At 42.8% G+C, this 16952-nt stretch overlaps 2 protein-coding genes across 2 annotated transcripts; both read left to right on the top strand.

The window, feature by feature from the left end:
• The first annotated feature begins 1157 nt into the window (after nucleotides 1-1157).
• Nucleotides 1158-12202, top strand: rbm25a (RNA binding motif protein 25a). The gene is made up of 18 exons (XM_030770963.1): nucleotides 1158-1333; nucleotides 1986-2110; nucleotides 2283-2332; nucleotides 2549-2731; nucleotides 2986-3043; nucleotides 3405-3565; nucleotides 3843-4037; nucleotides 4712-4795; nucleotides 8178-8437; nucleotides 8597-8708; nucleotides 8809-8898; nucleotides 9018-9091; nucleotides 9462-9612; nucleotides 9882-10263; nucleotides 10549-10856; nucleotides 11254-11352; nucleotides 11539-11586; nucleotides 11929-12202. Exons 2-18 carry the CDS (start codon nucleotides 2005-2007, stop codon nucleotides 12019-12021), a joined length of 2454 nt encoding a protein of 817 aa, XP_030626823.1. The 5' UTR covers nucleotides 1158-1333; nucleotides 1986-2004; the 3' UTR covers nucleotides 12022-12202.
• Nucleotides 12203-15111: 2909 nt separating this feature from the next.
• On the top strand, nucleotides 15112-16566 carry kcnf1b (potassium voltage-gated channel, subfamily F, member 1b). The gene has a single exon (XM_030772888.1). The coding sequence runs from the start codon at nucleotides 15112-15114 to the stop codon at nucleotides 16564-16566; it is 1455 nt and encodes a 484-aa protein (XP_030628748.1).
• Nucleotides 16567-16952: the final 386 nt, after the last annotated feature.

Below are 16952 nucleotides of genomic sequence, written 5' to 3'. Positions count from 1 at the left end.
AATATGCTGTCTTACAAACGGATGCGGCGTCTGAAGTCTCGGCGTGGGCGTTTGTCTTTAGCTCACCCGTCTAATTCATATTCATGAGGTGCTGAATGGTAGAGCACATGACGCTGATCCAACCAAAAGTCTTAGCTGTGAATTTACACTTGGGATCGTTTAGACCACCCTCTAAAATTCAATATCCCAGTCCCCCAATGGCAAACTACAATAGTAACCATTTACGCTATTCATGGACAACACCTTCTATTCATGGCCAGCGTGAATCAGACTCAGTGACACACCTTCGTTTTAGCCAATAAAAGAAGCCAGACAGTGGGTTTGTTTCCAGGGGTGTGTCCGCTACTAATGTTGCAATTGCAGTGTTGGAAATTTCCATAAAGGACGCGTCAATGTTTTGGCGAAAATGTCTGCTAGAGCAAAACATTTCCAGTATCCTTGACCATGATGTTTGCGTTTTCTGCAAATTATACCAGAAGAGACTCTTGAACAGGTTTTCCGGGATAGATTTTTATCATTTTAGAATAGGCTACGAAAGGAACTACAATGCTCGGAAGACATTACAGAGTTTGCTGTTTTAAAAGCAGTAAAATGATGATTCATTAAAATACCTAAATAAAGTTATGAAGTTATGCAGACGGACTGGATATTTAAATAAACGACGAATAAACAATCTAAATGAATTAAAATTGTCGCCTATAGGCCTACAGTAATAAAATATTTCGATTCCGATTCTATTCATATTAAACGCGGGATCTCTATCTAAGTTAGTGCCCCTAATGCTTAAAAAGGAGAACAATTCAAATTATGTAGGCCTATGTGCACAAAATCTTGATGGGATAAAAATACAACTGTCGTCAAGCAGGTCACCGACAAAAACAATGTGCATCTCAAACAATTTAATTTTTGAAAGGGGATTTCCTATCAGTTTGACTGAACCTCTTGTATCGGAGAACCATTTTATGACAGAAGAAGCAACGGCAGGCAACTGTTGTCCAGAGGAGATTTATTTCTTTGATAAAGTCAAATATCTGAATGTGCAGTTTAGATGTGTCGTAGTCACACTGCCATCGTGCGTTCCAAATGAGTAATTTCGCTAGAGCTAAAGGAGGAACTATGTCATATCCCGTCATGCAATACGGCAGTTGTGGTATGGGCGCATGTCACTGTAGCTGCGCTATTCGCATAATTCTGTTGTCTGTAGAGGGCATAAATTATACAGCGGCATCAGATCTTAGAAAAGTAAGAGCTGGAGCATAGCTCGCGTGATTCATTTCAGTATAAATTTGACATTTGAACTTAAGAGACAGCTGTGTTTAAGCAGTCCTTCTGGGTAAGTAATCGACCATGTACAGAAACAAGAGGCTAAAGCAGTATCTTTGTAGTTAGCTAACACATCCGGTAGCTAGCTAGATGACGATAAATATTTATCGTTAGCACGTACCCGGTTGCCTCTTTATTAGCAAACTGAGTCCTGAAAGATGGGTTTCGTCGTTAGAACCCTTCGTCCCTCAAAATGTGAGGGATTATAAGTTGTTTTTTGGTTTATTCAACAATTTCTTAGTACTACCTGGATTATATCACCAAACTGTCAGTCTTGGCAGAGCACATCATAGCCGTGCTAGCAGCTTAGCTTGTTTGTTCAGCCAGTTCTGCATATTACTGTGACAAGTAAGTTAGCAAGTCTAAAGACAAAGCATAAGTGAACACGGCACCTGGTATCCTAGTGCTTTACTAGTACGCTAATACGTTAAATTATACAAACTAAATGTTGCCACAATGCTTTTTTGAGATTGTTTCTAACTAGTTAAAACAGGCCCTTACCATGATTTGGGCCAGTTCAGCATCTTCATTGTGGCGTTTCAAGTAATCATGGCACTGCCTGTTACTCGTGAGTAATTGTTGTAATTAGTCGTCAGATGCTTCTCTGCGCAATGAATATGCACATTTCCCTTTACATTCATCAGTGTAAACCTTCCTCGCAGATTGGTGACATACACAGTGATGTCTTATCCTCCTCACCTCAATCGACAACAAATTGGGATACCTCAGCTGCCTCCGGGGATCCCCCCACCGCAGTTTACAGGGTTTCCTCCTGCTGTGCCTCCAGGTGAGTAGGCCTTACGTCAAAGCCTGTCTTTTTATATACCGGTTCTGTTTCCATGGTTTTGTATGATACAGGGTGTTTGGTGTTTGTGTGCTCTTATTCCATTGTGTGAACTCTGAAGTTCACACAATGCAATTTAAGGTTTTATTATTTATGGTTTTAATGAATCCTTCAGGCACGCCGATGATTCCAGTACACATGGGTATAATGACGCCCACTCCAACTGTAAGTAATGTTACAGTCATCCATATTTACACGCTGAGTCTTTTATTTTGCTGGTAGAGGGCCTGTGCCTTGCTGATATCCCACTTCTACTCTGCTGGTGTGTCATGCAGTTGACTTGGCTGTTATTCAACTAGTCTTAATAATTTTTTTTTCCCTTAATAGTACGGAAAACACTTGTAACCCTTCAGTGATGTGAAATTTGTGTGTTTTAATCAGGTGCTGGTTCCGACCACAATGTCTATGGCACAGAAACCAGCAAACCAGAGAAAGGAGGTGATCACTACCCGGGCTAAAGAGCCAGAGGAGAGTGGGGCAGCCAGCGGGGGGCCCACTACCACTGTGTTTGTAGGGAATATCTCTGAAAAGGCCTCCGACATGTTAGTGAGACAGTTACTGGCGGTGAGTGGAAAACCTATGTGACTGACCTTAAGCGAATGTTATGTAATTTGTTCATTTTGTCATAACACAGTGCAGCGCATTTCTTGTTTTGGATGATGAAATTTTTCTTCAGTAACCCAAATTCTATTTTGAGCCGCACTGTTTAATGACCTTACTCATTGGCGATTGCTTATCAGCTGTCTGTGAAAGAGTTAGGCAGAACCTGCTGAAGCCTGAAATGTTTTGAATATGTCTGGCCTTTCTGTTTACCACAGAAATGTGGCTTGGTCTTAAGCTGGAAGAGAGTGCAAGGTGCCTCTGGAAAACTTCAAGGTAAAGATGAAATGGATAAATCATTAGTATGTCTCCATTACTCAAAGGCCTTGTCTCCATCAACCTCTCTGCCTGTGGTCAATAGTGGAATTGTCTTTTTACTGTGAAGGGGGTGAGGTTCAACATCAGCATGCTACGTACTAAGACACTATGCTGTGCCTCTTACATCCAAGAGGAAACAAATGTCATAAATCAAGTTGTCCATGACATGAACTGAATCACCCTTAACCCTTTCTGTTTCAACTCTCACTTTACTCCTACTTCACTGGCCTATCTGAAGTTTCTCACTGATGATTTCTGAGCACCATCTGTCCTGCCCTCTTATTGACCCTTTCCTCTGTGTGTGTGTGTGTGTCTTTAGCCTTTGGCTTCTGTGAATATAAGGAGCCTGAGTCCACATTGAGAGCCTTGAGGCTTCTCCATGAACTACAGATCGGGGATAAGAAGTTGCTGGTTAAGGTTGATGCTAAGACCAAGGCCCAGCTGGATGAGTGGAAGGCCAAAAAGAAGAGTGCCAATGGAGTAAGAATTAAGCTTTTAACACAAAGGCTGCAGTCTGGTGGCTCTCTTTGATTTATTGAACTGAACCTTAATGGAGCTTGTGAGCTGTAGAACTCCCATGATTGATTCATGACTGAATGCTGTCTACAAATGTTACACATTCATTTTAGTTTCAGTAAAGATATTTTATTAGGCGGGACACGCTTACTTTTACAAGCAAATTCTGTTAAAAAAAAAAAGGGGGGGTCAAATATGGATATTTTTCCATATTTCATGGATACCATATTCTCCTGATCAGGAAGCCAAGGTGGAAGATGGGGCCAAAGAGGAAGAGGATGAAGAAGAGGTGTTGGATGAAGAGACCAAGAGGCGGGATCAGATCGTAAAAGGTGCCATCGACGGCTTAATTCGTGAGTACGCTAGCGAACTTAACGCTACCTCACAGGATTCCGAAGCCCACCACAGAAAGAAACGCAAAGAGAAGAAAGAGGAGGTAGAGTGTTTTCACATTGCTGTTTTGATTCTGTTTATCCTTGTAATGTGAAAAGCATGTAGGAAAAATGGAAGGGCCGTGTAACTTAACCACTGAGACGCTCTGTGTCTAAGTTCTGAAAAGCTGTGTTGTTTGTGTAATTTCAGCTTCAGGCTCAGAATATATTGCATTTAGTCAAGAGCCATGGTTCACTGCGTATATGTAAAAACATAAAAAGAAATGGTTAAGATCAGTTAGCCATTTTTTTCAACGCATTAACAATGTAATTCAAGGTTTAAGTGAGTGAAAAATGCTAGAGTGCTCTATCACACTGTGTTGCAGACTGTGTTTCTCTTTCGCAAGCTAGAAGTAAATAGTTTTACACGTATCACACAGAGTTAGCCATTTAACATCTTGTGTGATGGAAATATATTTATCAGCTCTGGTTAACACCTGGTATAAGTCAGAAGAGTAACCTTTTTATGACCTTTGATAAGTTGCCTCTCTAGTGAGAATAGATCAGAGAACAGACTTAAACTTGGATCTCAGAATCCGCTGTCTTAAAATAAGGTATATGTCTCAGTGACATTAATTTGAATTTTGTTGCAGTGTTTATGTGCGTTTAGTGGTCCTTTTTTTTTTTTTTTTCTCCTAGCTGATATGTTTAGTGTTTTGTGCTTTGCCTTTTGGTCCAGGAGGACATCAATGCCATCGAGATGGAGGAGGACAAACGTGACCTCATATCTAGAGAAATCAGTAAATTCAGAGATACTCACAAGGTAATGCTCCTCTTCTCCTCTCCCTCTCCCACTCACCCTAGGTTTCGGACAAGACACGCCCACAGTTAAATGACAGCCTGTGGGAGAGAAAAAAAAAAAAAAAAGTAGCATCAATTTCAAGTCACCCAAACAAGGGCCTTCACAATGAACACGCAAAGAGACATATTGTTAATGTATGACTTCCTCACTCTTTCTCAGTTTAATATATTTACATTCATACAAAAAAAAACCCCACCTTTTGATCTGAGTTATTTATACGAGTAACGATAACAGTGAAAGCTTGATTGCAGTGACTCATTTGAATTGACACTATTCCCAAACATTTTTTTCTTGTAAAATGCAAAAAAAATGTGTTTGTCATATTTCTTTGAATCTCACATTTTACAAATTTACCAAAGTCTCTTGTGAGTGAAGAATTAAAGAATTAGTGAGATCTGGCTTTACTCAAATGAGGAACATGAGAAACCAAATTGAACAGGTTAGCCTAGACTCACCACACAAAGTGCATGGACGAACTGCAAACTTCCCTTAAAGCTAATCTATTCATTAAACCCCACCATTATGATAGAGATCATATGGTGACTAAAGCAAGATGAATCTCAGAGCTTTGGAAAAAGTTTCGAGGATAGGATGTAAGTATGAGCTCTCTTTTCTACTTTACATATCTAGGGCGCCCCCCTCTGGAGGACTGGCAATGGTGCAACTGGCTCAGGGACACAATAACTGGCGCACTGTCATTGCAATCTAGGAAAATTATAATCTGGTAGTCTTTAAGAAAGAGTTCCCTCATATGAACATTGTGACATGCTCTCAGACTGTGAGGGAAATCCTAACAAATCCACAGTGAAAATTCTGACTTGATCTCAAGGCCCCCTGACCAAACTCGGTTCGGCAAGGCTCCTTAAAACAAGAAGTTGTAGTTACAGTAAGCACGATAGCATTTGCCGAAGACCGAGTCATCTAACATGCGGCGTGAATTCGGCTAACACTTTCTCCTCAGGAAATGATTGCCTAGCTGACAGCAGAAGGAGACAGTTGCTTGGTCAGAGAGCTGAGTGAACTCTTGCGAGGCCTCCTTGTCTATATGGCGTGTATTTTTTTTTTTGTTTTTTTGTTTTTAAAGAGATGAAACACATACTGAATAACCACTACAGTGCTTTTTCTGGCTGCAGTCTGTGTTAGGAGAGGGGGCGCCCCTTCACAGCACACAGTGTTCTGAAGATATGCCAGGTAAGACTGTTGTCTCCCCATCATTCTCTCCTTTTCTCCTCTTTCTCTGTTTTTCTCTTCCCTGACCTCTCTCCCTCATTGTCTGGGTCTCTGTCTCGTGAATCTGGAGTGTCCTTGACGACCCCAGTGTCTTATACACCTGTTTGTGTCATTTTCAAGTTATCAGCCTTTGTTCCCAAGATTAGTTAAGAAGATGTGGCCACCCTTTTTTTTTTTTTTTTTTTTTGAGCAGAAACACACAAATATATCACTCCTGCTTGCCACATCCATAAAGTCGGTTTTCAGATGGTTTAAGCCATCTGAGTTACTTCTCTCTAAAAACCTGTCCAAATCTCAATAAAAGGTTAAATTCCGTCTTCAGACATTCAGAAAGTTATTTTTTAATTTCCTTTTGGCGTACCTAGTTTGAGGTAAGTTGACAGAGAAACCAGAACAATTGGCCTTAATTCATTTGAATTTCCTCCGTTAAAGCAGCGCACACTCACTTTTGGTTTTATTTGAACATTTTTATTTAGCTCTCTCACTTTCCTTTTCCATTTCTTCTTTTATGTCCTTCTCTTTTCCCTTGTCACCCACCTCCCAGAGAGGAGACCCTCAGTTCTCCACAGCCTTACAAAAAAAAAAAGAATCCTTTTTTTTGGGGCGTCGACTTTCCCATTGCATGCTGGGACTGCTGCTGCTCTCTCTCTCTGGGCGGTCAGTGTTGTGTTGTTGTATGTTTTGTTGGTCGGTTGAGGCCATGCTGAGATGACGGAGGACCGTGTCTGGGTGAGATTGCTTCTCTGATTTCAATCCTATTTCCAGAAAAAAAAAGAAAAGTGGAATACATTTCAATATCTCCATCTCAAGAAAACTGTTATCCTCGAAACAATGTAATGTAACATTTCGATGTTTTTTTTTTTTTTTGCTCGCTAATATGTATTAAAAGGAAAGAGGATGGTTAGGTATAGGGAATCTGGTCTTTGATTTCACTGCTGTGTGTGAATGGTTTGACCTGCTTTTCCTCCTGTAGGCCTAGCTAATAGGCATGTTCAGGCAGCTCAACGCTGAGTCCATAGCTCATCACCTGTAAGTCACAAACTAAACTAGTTTTCACCAGGAGCCGCTTGCCTCCTGTTCTAATCAGAGAGACATTTCATGTGCTTTTTTATTTATCTTAATTATTTATTCACTTCTACTTGTTTATGTCTTATTAAACGCTTTTCTTTGAAATTTGTAAACACATTTGTAGAGAATTGATCAAAAAAGTGCAGCAGAAAGTCCAGGACAAACTGTTGTCTTTTTTTTTTTTTTTTTTTTCAACAAATGTGACGTTTTCTGACCGTTAAACATGTTCAGAGTCTTCTACACAGAGGGCATTTGGTGTTGAAATAATGTGGTGTCCAGCATCGTTCTGCTAGCCCATTATAAAGTACCAGTTTCACGTTAGAGTTCTCAAGCCAGACTCTTGGTTGTATATTTCCTGCACATATTTTGGTCCTGTTTATCTCTGCGTATTGAAACAGGACTAATGACAGTCCCACTGGACTCATTGCCCAGCCATTCTCTTCTCATTAGCTCACACTGGAAGTAATTACATACCATAATAAAATAGGTTAGAATTGCATGATTTGTTTTCTCAGCCGTTTTGCACTGTAGGTGGTCCCTCGATTCATTTTTGGCTCTGTGCTGGGTTGGCTTCTTTAGCTAACTTAGACTGGAGCGTTTTTCAGGGTTATTTCACACCAAACCAGCCTAGCTTTGAACTAAGCTTTAAATCTAAATTTTGGGGTGTGTACCACTTAAACCTATGCCTGCTTGAGAGACAGATGCCAACAAGGGATAGAGGATGACTCCAGGAGGACGTGTATCCATGGAGACGCGAGAGGAGTTCTTTGAGTGTGTGTGTGCGTGTGTGTGTCTGTGTGTGTGTGTAAGAGTGATTTGTCCGCCCAAGGGTCCTGTAAACCACCTGTGACCAAGGCTGGCTACATTATTTTCAGCCCTCTTTCTCTGTGTGTGCACACGTTGGTAGAACTGTAAACTTAATGTTCATTGATTGAAGTCTGCTGCTGTGGCAGATAAAAAAAACAAAACAAAAACATTGCATGACAGAACATCTGACCCGTGCTTTGTCTCTCCACATCTCTTCCCTCTTCGGAAACTCCCGCAGAAACTCGAGGAGGAGAAAGAGAAAGAAAGACAGGAAATCGAACGAGAGAGGAGGGAAAGGGACAAAGAGAGAGAACGAGAAAGGGAGAGGCGGGACAGGGAACGCGAGAAGGAACGAGAACGAGAGCGACTGAAGGAGAGAGAGAAAGAACGAGAGAGGGAACGGGACCGTGACCGCGAGAGGACGAAAGAGAGGGAGAGAGAGAGAGAACGGGAAAAGGAGAGGAGCCGCGACCGCAGCAAAGACCGCAGCAGGTCCAGGTTTGTATACCAATGAAACCGCTTCAAAAACAAAACAAAACAAACAGTGGCCTTCAGCTTCATAATCATCTCCACCATCTCAAGCATCCTGGATGCAGTCACTGACACGGTGTTGAGGGAGACGTCTCTGTAACAGACTGATCTCGTCTGCTTTTCAAGGGAGAGAAGCCGAGACGAGAAAAAGCGCGATCGCGAGGAGGACGAAGAAGAGGCGTACGAACGGAGGAAACTAGAGAGGAAGCTGAGGGAGAAGGAGGCAGCCTATCAGGAGGTGGGAAATGAGCTCTGATCTGAATGCTGGGATCGTGAAGGGCCAGTGAATGTTTCGCGAGGTGACGTTTTTTTTTTTGTGTATGTTCTTCTCCTTAAAGCGACTGAAGAACTGGGAGATCAGGGAGAGAAAGAAGGCCAGGGACTACAGCAAAGAGACGGAGAGAGAGGAAGAGAGACGTCGAGAGATGGTGAGTAAAAGTGACCGCCAGGCAGTTCCTTCACATTTAAACTTGTACTCAAAAGCATTTTCATTTGATAGTAAAGTTGGCATAACGTGCTTTCTTATATGTGTTTATTGGATTATTAGGCCAAAGAAGCCAAACGGCTGAAAGAGTTTCTGGAAGATTACGATGACGACAGAGACGACCCAAAGTACTACAGGTACTGTGGGCTTTTCAGGATCTTAAACTTATATTTACTTTTAACAGTTTGTCTTGTGTGGTGTCAACAAACATTTTAGCAGAAAAGATGAATATCAGTGTCTGTGTTGTACGGGGCTGACTGTCACATAGTGAAATTTGAATGATTTCTTAAAAACCAGAAACTTTTAAGCTGAGTCAACTTTTAATTGTGTTAAGCAGCGAAACAAGTCTACACTGGTTTACTGGTTCCAAATTTAGATAATCAAATATGTGCTCTCTTTCATTCTTTCTTTCTTTCTTTCTTTCTTTCTTTCTCTCACATGTAGTCACACACATTTGAACACAGTCCCGTCACTTGTGTATTCACTCTGCCTGTTTCTCTCCCTCAGAGGCAGTGCTCTGCAGAAACGGTTCAGGGACAGAGAGAAGGAGAGAGAGCTGGATGAAAGAGACAGGAAGAGAGAAAAGGAGGAGCTGGAGGAGATCAGACAGAGACTGCTGGCCGAGGGACACCCCGACCCCGACGCCGAACTGCAGAGGGTGCGTGTCTGTCGAAATCTCAGTGCGAAAGGCATCTCTGTGTTCCTCGTTCTCATCGAAGCAACATTGCTTAATCTTAATCCTAACTTAATAGCCAATACCTGTCAAAATGCAGCACTAACACACCTGCTTCATCTTGTCTGATAACAAGGGCTTTTGAATAAATCACTCAGATACGCAAGTTCAGAAGTAGAACTGAAAGTACCAGAATATGTTCTAGAAAGTCCTCGGGGCTGAGATTTAGATATGTGGGTGTCCTCATTTCTCAGATGGAGGAGGAGGCGGAGCGGGAGCGACAGCCTCCGCTGAAGCAGGAGCAGCTGGTTGAGGAGGAGCAGAGGAGCTCTCGAGAAGAACGACACAGAAGAGGAGGAGGAGGCGGGGCTCCAGAGCAGGAGATGCGCTCGGACGAAAACGACGTCGAAGACGGCGAGGATGAGGACGACGACGAAGAACCCAAGCCGTGCCTAAAGCCCACGCTCCGACCGGTCGCCGCGGCGACGTCCATTTCATCCGCCAGCGGAAACGTAACGCCCAACACGCCGGGCAACGAATCGCCCTGCGGCATCATCATCCCGCACGAAAACTCCCCACCAGAGGCCCAGCCGCTCGAGGAGCACCGACCAAAGATTGGCTTAAGCCTGAAATTAGGTGAGTGCCTGCACCTCTCCCGTGTTCATGAATGAATGGAGGTGAGTGATAATGATAAAGAAAGAGAAATCTTATGTGATGATCTGGACTCTGGGGAGCAGATGCAGTGTTGGGATGTCAGGACTGCCTTACTGCAATTTTTAATTCTCTGCTAGGAAGGTTATTTGTGAAATGAGAGCATATAAAATACGTTATAAAGACATTTTAATAACAGTTTGTTCTTTACCTGTTCTCCTCCCTCCTGTTTTCATTTTGCCCTTCCTTTCTTTCCGTTCGCCCTCCCAGGAGCCACAAGCAGTCCGAACCAACCTCACGCCGTAAAGCGTAAGAAGCTGGCCCCGGTCGACAGCGTCTTTAATAAGTTTGATGACGACGAGGCTGACGAGGCGCCCCGGAAGAGGAAGCTGGTGCCCCTGGACTACAACGAGGACGAAAAGAGCGGCCTGGGGTTGGATGGGGCAGAGGTCACGGGGACTAAGGGTGGAGTGAACACGGAGGAAAAACGCAAGCATATCAAGAGTCTGATCGAGAAAATCCCAACAGCCAAACCCGAACTTTTCAACTATCCGCTGGACTGGAGTATGGTGGACACGGTAAGTGATGGAGAAAGGTGGGGGAATGGCTTTAGTGTTAGAGTAGCAGGTTTTGAGTTGATTTCGTCTGGGTTTGAGAATTTTAGAGGCAGCTGATACAGAAATAGGCAATTTTGGCAGTTACCCTACTAGCAGAAGGAGACAGCATGGAACTGGAACCAGCCTCAAGAAGTGAAACCGTGAAGTCTGATGACTTGGACGCATTGCACAGTTATCTCCCTCAATAATCTAGCACTGACAGTGTTGGTGGTCTTCATTGTCATTGCTAGATTGCTGAATCTTCACGCTGATTGTCACAGAAATGGTGAAGTCAAGTTAAAACCAGGTGTAGCCCAGCTGCAGATGGTTTCAGGTTGTAGTTGTTTTGATGTTTTTTGATTTGGTGATTCTCTGTCAGACTCTGATGGACCGGCGGATTCGACCGTGGATCAACAAGAAGATCATAGAGTACATTGGCGAAGAGGAAGCCACACTAGTTGACTTTGTCTGTTCAAAGGTGAGTGTGTCTGAGAGTGAAGTCTTGGTTCGAACAGAGGAGTTCGGGGGAAAAAGAAAAGAATGGACTGACTGGGCCACAACCTGTCTCATGGCTTTCTGCACAGTATAGTTTACAGTATAGTTTAGCGATCCTGCTGTTCAGGGCTGTTACAGGATTTCTGACTTCGTTCTAATTAATCGACAGGTAATGGCTCATAGCACACCGGAAGGCATACTGGACGACGTTGCTATGGTAAGTGACGACTTTATGAAAGACGTCTGATAGTAATTTGCCTAGTATTTTGAGAATTTTGGGTTCAAACCACAAGCTCACTGCTAGTCTTTCCCTGCACAAGACACTTAACCCAAAGGTTGCTTCAGAGCTGTGCGCTTTTTAACTTGGACGGTAATAATTGGAGGTAGCGTGTTTAAAGGATCAGCTAAATGAGCTTTGGGCATGAATTGATCTATAATGGAAGTTAATGGACATTGCAAGCATAGTAGCTGAAGCAAAGTTGAACTCATTCAACTTCATGTTCATGGGAATTGCAGTTTCGTGATTGGTTTTTGCTCAAAGCATGCTCTCCGTTTGCAGGTACTGGATGAAGAGGCAGAGGTCTTCATCGTGAAGATGTGGCGGCTGCTAATCTACGAAACAGAGGCCAAGAAAATAGGCCTCGTTAAATAATGAGACTCAGATTTTTTTTTTTTTTTTTTTTTGTACTCTTATAATCCATCAGCACTGATCTAAAACACACTACAGCAGATCTTTGACTGCGGACCTGTACTCCTGTCCAGCTACAGTGAAGCTCTACAGCCCCAGAGCTACCGCTGCTGTGTATGTGTGTACGTGCGTGCGTGTGTGTGTGTGTGTGTGTGTGTTTGAGAGAGAGAGAGAGAGACAGTGATAGAGTGCGTGAGAGACTGTGTAAGTGTGTCTATTAGGACTGTGCCTGTACTGCTAACTGCATGGCCAAAATCTTGTCCAACATGAGAGAGAGGGTGAGGTGTTGGCCAGACAGTGAGGGTGGGACTGGGGGTGGGGTGAGGGTGGAGGCATGTTGGATGCGCCACACCTTTTTCCCCGCTCACCACCCTCTGTGTATAATTTAGTTTTTCCGAGACGTAGGAGCACTGCATTCAAGAAGAAAACGTTCTGTATTTTAAGTTAAATCAAAAGATATCCCATCCATTTTAACTACAACTACAAAAAAAAACAAACAAAAAAAAAACCAGTCTCTGAACAGCCTCTTAAAGAGCATTCTTAAGTTTACCCTGTTGTGCATCTCTGATATCAGACGGGGAAGTCTCTCTGGAGGTCCGATAGCTGAATGGGAGTCCCAGAATGGAGGAGAATGGTCGGGACTGCTGGCATTTCGGAGTCCTTTGTGCTTTACACTCACCAAATCCGTTCAAGACCTTGTTTCCATAGTGACTGTCTATTTGAATTTGTGGAATTAAAATTTTTTTTTTTTCTAATCACCCCTGTGTGTAGAGTGTTTGTCTGTCTGTATGATATGTAATGAAAAGGCAGTCATAGAGGTAGTCCAAAATAACTGACACCCATAAAAGAGGTGTCTGGTTTGATGCAGATGTGGGCGGGCTGCCACGTCTCAGGTATTTTCAAGCTGCTATATAAACAATGTCAGTATGTGTCTACGGTTGACAGAAGGTGCATGTTCTCGACACAACAAAATGGACAGAGAACTTTTCATAATAGTTATGTTATCGGTAACTATTACTAGAAATGGATAGATCAGAGAATATTGTATTTCAAATTACTGTAGAAATTATTTTGATGTATAATTAAAGATATGTCCTGCTGAAGGTAATAGTTATTTGATTTTATTTGACTAAACATATATTACCCCATGTCTGTATCCAGTTAGGCATTCTGCATAGCTATTAAGAGCACTGAAAATCGCCCCAGATCCGATCCACAATGACATCAGCCACCAAACATCAAATAATATTAGAATAGCTGGTACACTACTGTATGAGTTCAGGTCTTCTAGTTTAGCTCTTGGATCACCAAATTTAGTAAACTCAAAGGGACATACCAGGAATTATGATAGATGGGAAGAAATGTATGAGTGTTTACTGGACCAAGGAACCAATAGAGCAAACAGATTTTTAATAGACAGAAAGAAAGAGGCAAGCCAACAACGGCACTTAGCTCAAAAAGCCAAACTGAACTGGTGTATAGTATTGGGGAATACTCACAGCGATGACGGGAAGAAGTGGAAAAATGGAAAGGCAAAAGAAGAGGGAGAGATAGTTGTGAGCTGATCAGGTGAAGTTTGGTCATTCTGAAGATGCTGGAGAAACTAGGAAATCCATCTTTGGTTCTTGAAAATGCCTGAAAATTCCCCAATGCATGAAACCAGTCTAGGACCTCCTCAGAAATTCGAACACGCGTTGGGATGTTACCCTTCGCTTTTTTTAATAGATCTTTTTTTAAAATAGAATTTGACACCTAGGTGTGGCCCCCTTGAGGGGACAAATAAGTCTGTTAGACTAAAGTCTGTAAAAATATTATATCAGTGCTGGAATCTTATTTTAAAAAATCGTTCTGTTGGTTCTCTGGGGACGTTGTGCTTCATAATTATACTGCACATGGTTATTGCATGTCAGTGTTTTCTACAGATGTTTGAACCCGACTATGTTACAACCTATTTAGGTATGTATCTCCTTCCAGGAGATGTCTACTCTATAATTTTTCTGTTCTACTGAACTAGTCTTTGAAGAGGGCATGATAAACACACAGCAAACCTATATTTTACACAGCGTAAATTAGCTACATTACTAAAACAAAGCCAGAAAAAAGAAAACAAAAGAAAACTAAATCCTCCTGCAAGAACATGACAGTTAGACTTGCCCCGACTTTGACAGAATTTACTTGATACCGTTTTTATTAACACAGGATCGCTCGCGCATTCTCGCAGTGGCTTGCTCGAAGGCAAGTTCTCTGTCCTTGGGTTTGGTCAATAGATTTCCAGCAAACAGGACTTTCTGTTTTTACAGTCTTCTGTCCCATAGAGGGAGCTATTTCATTCTAATTACAGCAATGACATCTTAAATGTGTGTTCCTTATTTTGCAGGCACTTGTCTTGGTCGGTATCAACGGGATTTTGGCGAAACTGTGCCAGTATTCAAAATTAAATACAACTCTTCTTAGTCGTCATATTTTTTTTTACGTCAAGAATCAGTGTGCCAGTAATTTTCTGCCGTGTAACGCAGGTACTATTAACTTCGAATCACAATTTCCTATACTACTTTTATCTTTTTTGTATGTTCTGGAGTTGATTTTATATCAGCAACTCACTTATTTTCATGATGCCCATATTTCCAAGAGATTTTTTTCCTCCTTGTGGTGCAGTTATTTGAGGTGGGCTGTTGACCCGTTGGGTAATTCCGCTGTAGGCTTCATAAAACCAAGAAAAAAAAGAGAGAGAGAGAGAGAGTGAGAGAGAGAGAGAGAGAGAGGTGGGGGGAGTACAAAACCTGTTACTGGGCAATAATGCGCTCTTCGCTGAAAAGCGAGGAGCGCCGTGCCAAGTGCGCGCTTCCATAGCGCCATACGCAGAGATATTTTCATATATATGGGGGTGATAATTCCCCCCTTAAGACGCATCCAACTTCTTGTTTTTGGTATTTGTGGAAACCTGAAATTGAAAATATTTTATAACCCGTTAGATCTCCAGTGACAGCAGCGCTTTCATCTCTTCCTGCTACCTTACTTTAGAATTCTCTTAAAACTCAGAAGAGTACTGTGAAGATGTGGACATTACCTAGGACTCGGTATGCGCACTGCAACGGCTCGCAGAGCAGTGCAGAGAGCGAGATAGCTGTTAACATAGGCGGCGTAAGGTTGGTTTTGTGCGAGGATGTCTTGAATCGGTATCCGGAAAGTAGGCTTGCGGAACTTGTAAACTGCCCCACACGGAGTTTTGATGTGATTTCGTCGCTCTGCGATGATTACGACCCTGGAAAAAGAGAATTTTACTTTGACAGGGACCCTGACTCTTTCAAATGCATTGTGGAGGTGTACTACTTTGGCGAGATTCACATGAAAAGGGGCATATGTCCTATTTGTTTCATAAAGGAGATGGAATTTTGGAAAATTGACTTGAGCTGCTTAGACGAGTGCTGTAAAAGCAACTTGAATGAGAAGGAGGAAGAGCTGGCAGAAATTGCCGATAAAGTTAAGCTGATCCTGGACGATTTGGACGTCGATACAGGGGTAAGTCGATCCGAACGCTACCAGAAGTTTTTGTGGAAACTGCTGGAAAAGCCAGAGTCCTCCTTCCCAGCGCGCGTGATCGCCATCGTATCCTTTCTCTTCATCCTCGTGTCCTCGGTAGTAATGTGTTTGGGGACCATACCAGACCTGCAGGTAGAAGACGCCGATGGCAACCTCGTGGAGCACCCGACTTTGGACGCTATCGAGACCGCCTGCATTGGATGGTTCACGGTGGAGTACATTTTGCGTCTCGTGTCCTCCCCTAACAAAATTCGCTTTGCACTCTCCTTCATGAACATTATAGACTTTCTTGCCATTATGCCATTTTACGTTGTGCTCACTCTGACATATCTCGGAACGGTTATTATGGAGCTGGCCAACGTGCAGCAAGCGGTGCAAGCGCTGCGTATCATGCGCATAGCGCGCATCTTCAAGCTGGCGCGCCACTCATCCGGACTGCAGACGCTCACCTATGCGCTGAAGCGAAGCTTTAAGGAGTTAGGTCTGCTTCTCATGTACATGGGGGTGGGTATATTTGTTTTCTCTGCGCTGGGCTACACCATGGAGCAAAGCCACCCGGAAACGCTCTTCAGGAGCATTCCGCAGTCTTTCTGGTGGGCCATCATCACCATGACTACGGTAGGGTACGGAGACATCTATCCCAAAACCACACTTGGTCGATGTAATGCCGCAATCAGCTTTCTCTGTGGTGTTATTGCCATTGCATTACCCATTCACCCTATTATCAACAACTTTGTAATTTACTACAATAAGCAGAAAGTTCTGGAGACTGCGGCCAAACACGAACTCGAGCTCATGGAGTTGCAGTCTCTGGAGCTTGCAATGCGCAGCGCCTCACGGAGATCAGACGCGCCAAGGGGCGCACTGGAAAGTGCTAAGCGTATCTCTCGCAGTGACACTCACATTCCACTCCTCGCGGGACCAAATAGGACTCCAAAGCTGTCAGTGAAGAAGAAAAGTTTCTCGTAAGACTGTTTTCAAGAACTGTGACGAACACTGACATTGGACTGGCAGTTTTTATGGCTATGCTGCCTTAATTCGCATTGTGTCTTTTGTGCTCGTCCAAAGAATGAAAATATTATAAGCTGCTTGTTTCTTTTTGAATTAACGCCATTTTATCATTGGATGGTAAATGTTTCATGTTTGCGTGTTCCTTTGATAAATCAATAAAATGCATGGCAAATTTCAAATTTCGTCTGTGTCGGAGCTGGGCTATGGAAACAGTCACGAATGTATATAAGATCACAAATACAGAAACTGACATGAGTTCAGTTAGTAAAAAAAGTCATTGCGGAAAAAAAGAAAATGAACATGATTTTTCACAGTTTTCAACGTTTGTGCAAAAAGAACACAAT

This window comes from Chanos chanos, chromosome 4 (genome assembly GCF_902362185.1).
Source record: "Chanos chanos chromosome 4, fChaCha1.1, whole genome shotgun sequence".
Taxonomy (NCBI): Eukaryota; Metazoa; Chordata; class Actinopteri; order Gonorynchiformes; family Chanidae; genus Chanos; species Chanos chanos.
This window is presented reverse-complemented; position numbering and strand designations above follow the sequence as displayed.